This window comes from Homalodisca vitripennis, chromosome 3 (assembly GCF_021130785.1).
Source record: "Homalodisca vitripennis isolate AUS2020 chromosome 3, UT_GWSS_2.1, whole genome shotgun sequence".
In the NCBI taxonomy this organism is placed as follows: domain Eukaryota; kingdom Metazoa; phylum Arthropoda; class Insecta; order Hemiptera; family Cicadellidae; genus Homalodisca; species Homalodisca vitripennis.
Genome location: NC_060209.1, coordinates 32,422,760 through 32,434,351, shown reverse-complemented (window position 1 = coordinate 32,434,351; position 11,592 = coordinate 32,422,760). Strand labels below are relative to the sequence as shown.

Here is an 11,592-nt window from a genome sequence, read left to right as displayed (position 1 = left end):
GTTGTATATATGATTAATTATTGTAACAATGTAGTGTGACAAATGACACTATGAAACAATAGCAGTGTGGTTCTGTGTAGCGCAGGTTTGACACAATGACATTGGCTCGACTTTCTGGACAGCTTTACTGTAGACTCTTATATCTGAAGTGTTGCCTTTGCCAATGTGCACTGCCATCAGACAAACAACACTACTAGCCACAGCTATTGCTGCAATAATGCTTACACTGGGCTGTAAATGTGTGAATGTTGTTGCAATGTCTAGAATCTTTACATCTCCTGCACATTCTTCACAGGGTTAAAATGTTTCCACATATGGATAAATTTGAAGTTGCAGTTTCATATAAAATATTTCACATGGTTTTATATTGTGATTTTAAAATTGACTTATAAGCTATTCATCAACTTCATAATCGTAAACCTTAATATTCTTGGATTCTTTAACTTAGGAAAACAGTGATATTAAGTTTCAACATTTTGTTAAAGTATGCATTGATCATCATAATCTTTTGAAGATAAGACCGATTGTTTTTGTATATGCACAAAACCATTAAAAATGATATCGTTTTCATATAGAGGAAATTCCAGGAAAAGATTGATCACATCTGTGCTTTGTTTGGTAAATTATTAGCGAAACCGAGGATCTTCATATGATTTACCTGATTTAACCTTTATTTACATGAATGACAATTGTTATGAAGTATGTCAGGCTAAAAAAACATATATATCCTGGAGGAAATAATTATCATTTGGTATTTTGAAGCCTTTTTAAACTCTTCCATTTAGATTGCCACCAAAATTAGCATGGCTGATATTAACTTTCTTTTAAAAATAAATTCCTCTTTTGATTTAATCAAGAACTAGATTTTATGCTTTATGCAATTCCAGTTAGCTCTTAGCTCCTGGATTATCAACTTTGTGTGCATTTTATTTTACAAAAACGTGTTTGTGTACAAATTTTGCTAAAAAATTGGTTTTTCTCCAACAAGTATTTAGACTGTTGTGGCGGTCACTTAAGTGAAGTGCAGGTGAGTGTGACAATATTAATGTTTGAAACCTCTAATGTTTATTAAATTGCAAATAGGGCAAATTTTGTTGAGTTAGAAAACATGTTCATTATTTTAACACATATTAAGTAAAACTACGGTACTTTAAGTTTTTAACAAAAAAGTAAGTGATGATTTTCCGAATTAAGAGCAAACTATAAAGCAGATGTTGAGCAAAAAAAAAAACCTTTTCTGCATTTAGAAATTCAATATATTACATGTATATATGGCTAGTATATAACATTATGATTTCTGATGTATTCTTACAATACAAAAAGTAATGTGAAATTTTGTTGCCTTATCTAATCTTATGTGGTTGTTGCTACCTCTTACTACTTTTTTTCAATTCTGTATTGCATGCTATTAGCTGAGCCTTAACGAAGATTAGTACTCAGCACTCTTGGGGCTAAAAAATTTCATTTCTGCTTGTCTATCTTTGTGATATTTTGAAAACAAACCGACCTGCAGGCTTCAAAGTTTCTATGAAGCTTTATTTCTATATGAGCAATGCTGAGTTTGATAATGGTGCTTGTCACGTCATGATATTTGGCTGAGCATTAGCAAATTTTTTACATTGGTCTTATGGGTCTACAGAAATGAAATTTTTGCAGCCCCATGAGTGATAGGCTTCGCTAAAGCTCAGCCAATTAACAAGTAAGGAAAAAAATATGTTAGTCAGTCTTAGCCTCCAACTATCCTCATAATCCCTTCTCTAAAGAGACAGAATACAACACACACTTCTGGTCCTCATGATTAGTTTTTGTGCTTCATCTTAATTTTTGTTTTGTAAGACAGCTAGAAACTAATGTCTATTTATTGTGTGAGAGTTAGTTATGTGAGATGGGAAAAGGCAGTTAAATGGGTCTCGTAGGGGCCAAGTTGGCATCGGTGCAGACAGGACGAAATACATGCAATTGATTGTGACCTGTTGTGATGAACTGAAGCAAGCTATTGGCACACTACGATGCATTGACTTCTAACAGGACCATTAACATCATCTGGTCTGGCAGAGGAGTACTTTAGTACTACCCTAGTACTACCCTAACTAAAGGTTTATCACTTAATCCTTCGATAGTTTTATCTCCCTATGGTGACTATTACTAGTCCTTTATTTACTCCAGTGTTGTAAATTAATAAAAGTCTTTTTGTTAACACCAATATCGTGTGTCTAATAAATAAATAAGTCAATGCATGCTACTGGAAGAGCAAGGTTTTATTGAGAAAATAGCAGAGTAATCAGTTTAATAATAATATTGTACGTATATAATATTTTCTTTGCTCTTTTCTGTGAGATAAGAACAGTTAAAGTCTACTTATCAGATCATTATATTTATAATAATCTGGTTAGTAAAACATTATCTGAGGATTTGTATCTGCACCCTATAACCAAGGAAGTAGCCAGTGAAGAGATTCAAGGGTTCTGGCCCCCCAATTTTCAATGTACACATGTAGGCCTACTGCTGAAAGATAGTTTTCAACATCAAAAAAGGTCCATGACTCTTTTAAGGAACAAATTGGGGAATGAGCGGTTGACTGCAATTTCCTTACTTTCTGTTCACTTAAGAGGAAATATCAGTTGTATTGACACCTCCCACCCAATATTTTCTTGACTATGTTCTTGCCTATGACATAATAGTAATATTGTTTTTTGTTATGTAGTATTTTGCTCTCTTAGAATTCTTTGTATTAGATTAGCTCAAAAACCCCACATATAATGTAAGACACTATGACATTCTGTTGCTTCCATTTTATAGTCCAGATTGTTAAATTTTGAACATCCAAGTTTTTCTTCATATCTCTTTTTGCAATGTTCATTAATTATTTATTAAAGTCACTACCTGAATATTGTAACAAAACGTTATAAGAAGATATTTAAAATCACAAAGATGACATACTAAAAATAGTACAGATGAAATTCAACCACCGAATTCATATTTCAGAGACTACAATAAGATTGATTTTACTTTATAGTATTCTTCAGTCTGCATTGCTATACAAGATAACATATATCATTAAATACAATTATAAAATTATTCTGTTATTATTGTACTAACTATTGTTACTATTATTTCGGTGTATCATTGGTTAGTGAACAGAGAATTATATGATTATCACTAAATGTGTTTTTAATGTGTAAATGTATGTGTATGTGTATATTTAATCTGGATTTCCCCTTAAAAAATTCCTAACACTGTTATAAACTTCAGTTCTTTGCTAAGTGAATAACAAATGCTATCATACACCCATTCAATAAAGTTACAAAATGTAAACTTTACCAATTATAGAACAATGTTTGTGAAGATATCCTTATTGTGCAGAATTGATGTTAGCCATAAACCACTCCTCTTTGTCACAAGTGCAGCTGTAAAAGTATTATGGTAGTAATATTACCATTTCAACCATATGGTTCCAATTGATGAGCATCTAGCTTCACATCAAGGCCATTTTATTTAACTCCTGCAACACTGATTTACTACAATGTGTCCTAAGTTTGCTCATTTACCCTGTTGTTTGTTTATATTCTAGAACATCTAGAGTTATTTTCATTTTCACGTACATGGTGGTATTTAGTTCTTTCAAAATTTATTCAATATTGAACCTCCAAAACTGATAAAAGAAAAAACTAAAAGAAAAATGTTACTCATAATATTCTATCCAAACAGTTTCCATTTGAACATGGAAGTGTCAAGGACTAAACATGTAAAAGTCAGTAGACAAATTTCTCTACTGACTTATCATGATTTATGATTTATCTGAATGTTTTGTGACATTTAAATAAAACCTTTTTTGGAAATATAATTGTTTTAATATTCCATAAGCTTTGAAAAGTGGCCTTATTTCGTAATTTTCAGTGCCAATTTGAAATATTACACAGAAAGAAAAATTGTTATACGGTAAATTATCCTGTTTTTAACATCTACATAATATAAATAGTAAATTTGATCTAATTCTTTGTAGAAGGGACAAAATTTGTATATAATATTATTCTTTGTATTTAATACAAAGTATAAAATAGGAAGATTCGATAATGAAATCCTATTAGGATTTGTATGCTACCATAATACTTTATTCAGTATTAAACACAATGGCATTCTAATAGGCCCTTAATTAGTTTTATATCAACTTATTTTTTACCCGTATTTACTTTAGGTAAAAAACAATTACATGTCTTTACTGACAGTGGCATTCTGTTGCAGGTGAATGGGGGCAGTTTGGCAGAGAAGGCAGGGCTACAGGTGGCTGATGCTGTCATCAAGGTCAATGGACAAGATGTGTACAACTTAAGGCACAAGGATGCTCAGGACGCAATAGTCAAAGCTGGAAACTCCTTTGAAGTCGTTGTCTCCAGGTTAGTTTTGATGTACACCCTTTTTTAATTTATGAAAAATTCAAAACAAAAGTCCTTTGTCATATATTAATTTTGAGAATCCTAAAATAGTAATAGAATATACAGCCATTTAAAATGTATTTACAGTTTTGTTTTATAATTTACTACGTTATGTAATTATGTTTACCAGCACTTCATTTTCATTTTTTATCTCAAAGACTTTACAGTTACTGTTTTACACAATCACATATGCGTCCATGCATTATCAATTTTATGTATCACTAGTTAGAAATGAGAGACGAGTGACCTTGTGAGAAGTCTCCATTAAACCTGTCAGCTGATCAAGAGATGACTCAACCGATGAGGCTGCCAGGAGGTACATTGTCGTAATCATCTGCTAATTCAGTTCCACCACTGGCACTCTGCCATTTCCTTTGTATGTCTTTGGTTTTGTCAAATATTTGGATAGTCTCATACCTGGCAAGCTCAGCAAATGGTTCGTTAAATGTCTTGCAAACATTTAAACTTTACCGAGGCACTTTATTTAATTAAGCCTGAACTCATAACAGTGAGAAGCTATTTTTGGCAATACTCACTCAGTGGCATCAGCAGAGTCAAGGGCAATTGAATGTTTTTGGTAGGGTGAAGATAATCTTTATTATGAACACTTTTCTAATATATGTAATAAATTATTATCCTTAAACTGTAATCCAGAGGGCCTGGAGGAACATGGAAGCCCTCCGTCATGCCAGTCGGGAACGTCCCTGCACCCTCCCCTGTGGGAGGAGCTCCTGCCCCTGTTACCAAGACTTCCCTAGCCTACAAAGGCCCAGCGAGCCCTGCCATAGGCACCGGCCACAATGTAGCTGCCAGACCTTTCTCTGCAGCACCTCAGGTATGTACTGCTCAATGCTGGATCACTCACTCAGTAGCACAGGTCGGAAAGCCAATTCAGTGTGAAATACGAGAGCAGTCTATAAAAATATTCACGAACTGAATCGATTCCATCAACATTATAGCAAATTGTTTTGTTATTGAGCCGTCAATGGAAGTACATTAGTTTTGGACTGGTGGCTCGGGATATTTTATGGAAGTTGGACCTACTGATTTTGAGGATGCTAAATGAACTATATTGGTACAAAAAAGATAAAAGTGAAATCAAGTGCATTTTCTCTGAGTGTGGGATCCAGTAGAGTTTGTACTTTTGTGTACATCTCTTGATGGTTTTCTCTTGTTTGCAGAGTTTTTTTTCTTCAAATTTCATCTATAACGTTTGGAACCAATACTTTTCAATAATAAACACAAAACTTTTTTAATAATCATTGGTGATTACAACTCATTATGGTGTTTATTTATATATTTATGTTAGCTATTAAAAACATAACTTTTATTTTATTTTTTTAATAATTTAATTAATTTTCCTGAGTTAGAGCTTTCAATATGTCTTCTTTTTTGAAATATTGTTATTAATGTTGGATCTATTTGATAAAGCGCATTTTGTTTTTTCTTAAATTCAAAAGCTGCACATCACTCTAAATTTATTGTATGTTGCTGTAATTTTAATTTAAAAATCATGGTTAGACTATGTTTGTTAAGAAAATTGATAATTATCATAGTACTAATTAACCTTCACAATTAGAATATTATTCCATGTTCTCAATGAAACTTGTGTTGTTCAATTGTTGATACATCTGAAATATTTGTATATCATTTGAATAAAACTTCATTAAAGTTAAGTATTCATTTCTAGAGTGTGTTATTTTTTTTAATACAAACATCAAAATAACATTTCACCTACATATCTTACAACATAAAATGATAGTAACAATTTATAAACTGTACAGAAACTAGTTTATTCTACGTAAAGGATATTTAATTTTTACTTTTTAACAGATCATTTAAATTTAGAAAGTATAGAAATGTTATTTTAAAATATACGTGTTTACATATTACTACACACATTATAATGCTTACATAAACGTTACAACAATTAAAATACTAATTTGGTTTTTTAAAACTTTTAATTTTGATTCGTGCACAATTTTTTGTTTGATCTGATTGGCTTTGGAGTTCACAATATAACTATACGCAATTCTATCATGAATATCTTAATAACCTTTTCATTGTTTGGAGTATAATGCAACACTAAAATATATAACTCATTAATTAAAAATAAAAGAATGTATGCTTGGTGCCTTCCATTGCCGAGTGAAGTTCTGCCTGGCTTGTGCATGAAACAGGAGCGGTACACCGAAGTTTCAAAAAATAATCAAGAAATCAATGGAATGTTTATTTTATATTTAATTTATACCCAATCTTTTTGGCATTATTATTCCCAGAAGACACCTCTTTTCACATATATATATATATATATATATATATATATATATATATTTGTTTTGCCATCAAATTAAGGTTAAATTTACTCTTTTAAAATGTTTATTAAATTCATAATTTTGGGGAGATTTAAGTACTTGAGAACGTCTACTTATTTCACTTTATTCCGAAATTTATTCTTTTCTCATCAAAGGTTATAAACTAAAATAAATATTTTTAAATACAACAGTGTTTTTTTTTTAAATATTTTAAAGACTTTTTTTACTATTTTTACAAAACTGTTATTAAATATGAGAGGGGAATGGATCACTATTAAATAATTATTAAAACAACCAAAAACACAGTCAAAAATTGTTACTGTGCGATATGATATTATTCAAATGCTTAAACAGAACAGCTTAATTCATTAAATTGTAATTTTAATTTGAGTATTATTACAAAGAGTATAATACAACTATCTCTAATTTTTTGACATGTAACGAAAACTCGAAATAAATTTCTGAGATTAAAAACAGTAAAACATCTGTATTGCTCAAACTAAGATAATATTACTTTAAATATATTCATATATGGCATTAAGGACAACTTTTGAAAAGCTAAATAAAAATAGCTATTTTTTTAGAAAAATATGATGATAATAACAATTATCAGTGCCGCTGAGTGGAGGGGGGAGTAATGGGGCAGAACTCTCTGGTGCCCCACAGGGCCTCTAAAAACCTATGAAAATGTATGAGTTTTCTCAACATAAATATACTACCAATAGCTTTGAATGATTTAAATTTATTGCTTTTATAATATTAGTGGAAAATAAAACATTTTTGTACACATTTTTTTATTTTTGCTTTTTTAATAATACCAAGAAATATTTGTTTATTTAGTTGAACTAAGTTAAAAAAAAATTGTATTTATTTTATTGTGATTAAAAAAACATTTGGAATTGGGACTCTCAAACAGGCATATACTCCAGGTCCCTAAATCCTCTCAGGGATAATCCCCCTGATTATATCAAATCCGGATTAAAATATATTGTTAAATATCTATTAGAACAATTAACACAAACTTTACACCCTAATACAGCAATTGACTATATCCTTATATATAATTTTTTTTAAATCTAGACACTGTAAATATATTATTTTTATCCAGTTGCACAGTTTACAAATCAACATGGCATTGGAAAATGAAATAAAAATTTTGTTCATAACTACCACTGAAGTTACACATAAAAACACATATAACTTACAAACAAACATATGTCTGCTGGGATCGAAGTGAAGGAATTCTAAATTGCATTGCTGAAAGTGGTGTTATGGTTGTGTACCGCTCCTAACCTGTTACAACGGTCCAGCTGAATGGTGTGGGTGACCAGGGCAGTGTCAAGTCTATCACGTCCAAGCAGTACAACAATCCCGTGGGCCTGTACAGCGAGCAGACCATTGCCGAGACGTTGTCGGCCCAGGCTGAGGTGTTGGCGGGCGGGGCGGAGTACTTGGGTCAGTATCACTTTACGATAGCAATAACGACAAATCTTATACCTTATAAATTAATGAGCTTGATCTAATAGATATTGAAAACATATATTTTTGTTTTACATCTCATAGAATGCTTGTGACAATTTTAGGATTTCCAGATTGAATTTTTATAAGTAGTTACACTGTACTAAATTTGTAAATTTGGTGTATGTTAACTCCATTTATTGTCTTAGTTTTAAAAGTTTTTAAAATTGTCCCTTTCTAAAAAAAAAAAACAGACTCATGATGTTACATGGCACTGGCTTTATTTTAAGACAAATCCCAATCTCAGTTAGCGATTATACAGTGTGAGTTAAGAGTATGGATACGCTCTGTTTAGTTTGTCATGGATAAAGATGGAGGGATGGAACTCGATACACCTTTCTAGGAAATAAAAGTTAATTTTTTATTCATTGTTACAACTTTGCCTGTTTCCCCAAAATGGGATTTTGGAGGTGAGGCTTAAATTTTTAAAGTCTTATTAAGATCTTTCTCATTTGAAAGATTAATTTTGTCTTTATTGTTTACAAATGTATTAATTAATTTAATTAGTTGTGAAACCTTATACATTTTTTCAAGTTTCAAAATTTGTAATATTTATTCCAAATTATGAATCTCCCTTTAAACTATTCTTTTCAGAATCCATATATATATATATATATATATATATATATATATATATATATATATATATACAATGGTAGCACATTCACCGGCAAGTGAGAGATCCGGGTTCGGACTCCCGGCGGAGCAAGTACTTTTTGCGATTCAATGTTTAATTGAAATTAAATAAGGCAATTGGCATTTATACAATTTAATGTAAACACAAGTCGTTTGACAGGTATTTGGTCTTCCGATCATATGTTTAGTTTGCTTATTTTAAACGCATATGTGAACAGATACGGCCAAATACGAAATAATTGAATCGGAAAAAAAGTAAGCGCTCTGTGGTGTAATGGTAGCACATTCACCCGGCAAGTGAGAGATCCGGGTTCGACTCCCGGCGGAGCAAGTACTTTTTGCGATTCAATGTTTATTTGAAATTAAATAAGGCAATTGGCATTTATACCAAATTTAATGTAAACACAAGTCGTTTGACAGGTATTTGGTCTTCCGATCATATGTTAGTTTGCTTATTTAAACGCATATGTGACAGATACGGCCAAATACGAATAATTGAATCGGAAAAAGTAAGCGCTCTGTGGTGTAATGGTAGCACATTCACCCGGCAAGTGAGAGATCCGGGTTCGACTCCGGGCAGAGCAAGTACTTTTTGCGATTCAATGTTTATTGAAATTTAAATATATATATATATATTCTGAGAAGAATACATATTGATAATAAAATATTCAAGAGTTGTATTCGTATTCATATACAAGTATTTATTGGATAATAAATATTGAATACTATTAGTCCGAATGAACGAATACTGTAGGTTTTAATTTAATTTTTCTAGAGAAATTGTATTTATTTGAATTCATTTTGAGGTATTTGAATATGTGAATACACAGACTTTATTAAAAAAAAAAATATTCGAGTTACCATCACTAGCTTGAATCCATATTAAATAGTAGTTTCTCTGGTCACTGTTTTAGTAATTAAAAGGACAGAATATTTAGGTGCCAGCTGCGCATCTGAGGCTTCCTTTTTAACATGAGACTAATTAAGTTTAAAACTTCCCTATAAATATTAATTATCCGAAATCTATAAATGTTTCATTTACAAAACTTGGATTTTAGTGTTAGTAGTAATGGTTTATTATTCATATTCAATACAGAGTTTATTATAGAAAAAGTTAGATTTTTGGTACCGTAATTACATTTTATGATACACTGTAATAAGGTATTTAAAAGTTAATTTTAAAGTATTCTACAATATAGAGCCAAATTATAAATTTAATTTTGGTGAAAGCATTCCTCAACTGTACATTCCTCTGAATGTTGGTTAATATAATAATGTGTATCTTCATACTATTATAATCATAAAATAAACTGGTCTATTTTCAGTGTGAACTTCATGAAGAATGAGAAGACATACAACGCAACCAACAGTGAAGTTTTAAAGATGGTACAGGAAATTGATAAGGAACCCAAGGAACCAGAACCAGGTAAAGTTATTAATCATTATGAAAGTAAGAGGGAATGATAGTCAGCTGCTGATCGTGGAGGTTCCTTTCTAACATTGGGCTAATGTTTAATACTGAGTTATGGGTAAATAAGAACACATCTCAAATCCTAGTTGTTTCACTTCAGAAACTTTTATTTTAGCATCTCGGTGCTAATGAATTGAAAAAAATTATCGTCTTTTAATACTAAACTTATAATTTATATTCAATATAAAGTTTCTTATAAGAAAATCTATACTGAATATAAATTATAAACAATTAGTATTAATTGATAATCATATTTTTAACAATACATTATCATTAAGATATTAAAAATCTAGGTTTCTGAAGTGTATCATTTATGGTTTGAGATTAATTCTATTTATAACACAGTTTTAATCTATTTCCTCACGTTAAAAGCGTTAAAACCTGGAGCTATCGTGTATGGCCGACAGTTGGCTAGCGTTCACTCTAAACAGTTATGGATGTTCTCTTTTACATTATTAATTGAAATATGTAATTCACGCTTCAGTAGTATTTAAAAATCCAATGTGCATTGAGTTGCAAAATTTCTAAATAAGATTAAAAACAAATTAATGGACATGATTCAAAACAATTTTTTGATAACAGCATAAAAATTGTACGTAACATTGAATAAAAATTGAAATGATAATTTGTGTCACAGCTCTCACGTACTGACATGATAAGAAAATATTTTTAAAACTAACTAACTAACTAAGGCAAATAGTGTATATGTAATTGAACTTAAGTTATGTAGAATATATATATATATCTAATTTAATATAATCCAATTAAATACAAGGGTAGATCAAATATAAAGGGTAATTTTGCTCTTGTTCTTAGAATGCAGGTCCTAACTGGGTAATACAGTAGATACTGGGTTTGTGAGGATTGGGGAAAACTATTCTGGTTAGTGCTCCCTTCAGCATTGTCATCAGTACAGCCATGACTTTTTTGGACTATTGGAACTTTGTTTGTTGATTTTCTGCATGATCAACGTACAGTGAATGCAGCTTATCACTGTCAGTTGTTATGGTCAGTAAAAGGCCTATCAAAAAAAAAGAAGAGCCATGCCCATCAGAGATGTCTTCTCCTGGAAGAAACGGGTTAGAAAACCCATGAACACCCTCTTTATAGCCCTGATTAGTTACCTTGTTGTGACTATTTGTTCTTCGAGCTTTTTGAGAGCAATGAAGAAGTCGAGAAGCACGCGTGCAATTGGCTTAACAACTCGCCCTCAAACTTT

General features: G+C 31.1%; 1 protein-coding gene across 1 annotated transcript; it reads left to right on the top strand.

Moving 5' to 3' along the window:
* Window positions 1-4,143: 4,143 nt before the first annotated feature.
* On the top strand, window positions 4,144-10,342 carry LOC124356781 (PDZ and LIM domain protein Zasp-like; the record flags this gene model as incomplete). Its single annotated transcript, XM_046807981.1, has 4 exons — window positions 4,144-4,394; window positions 5,088-5,268; window positions 8,059-8,203; window positions 10,228-10,342. Coding segments are annotated over 4 exons (582 nt in total), but the record flags the coding sequence as incomplete, so codon positions are not given.
* Window positions 10,343-11,592: the final 1,250 nt, after the last annotated feature.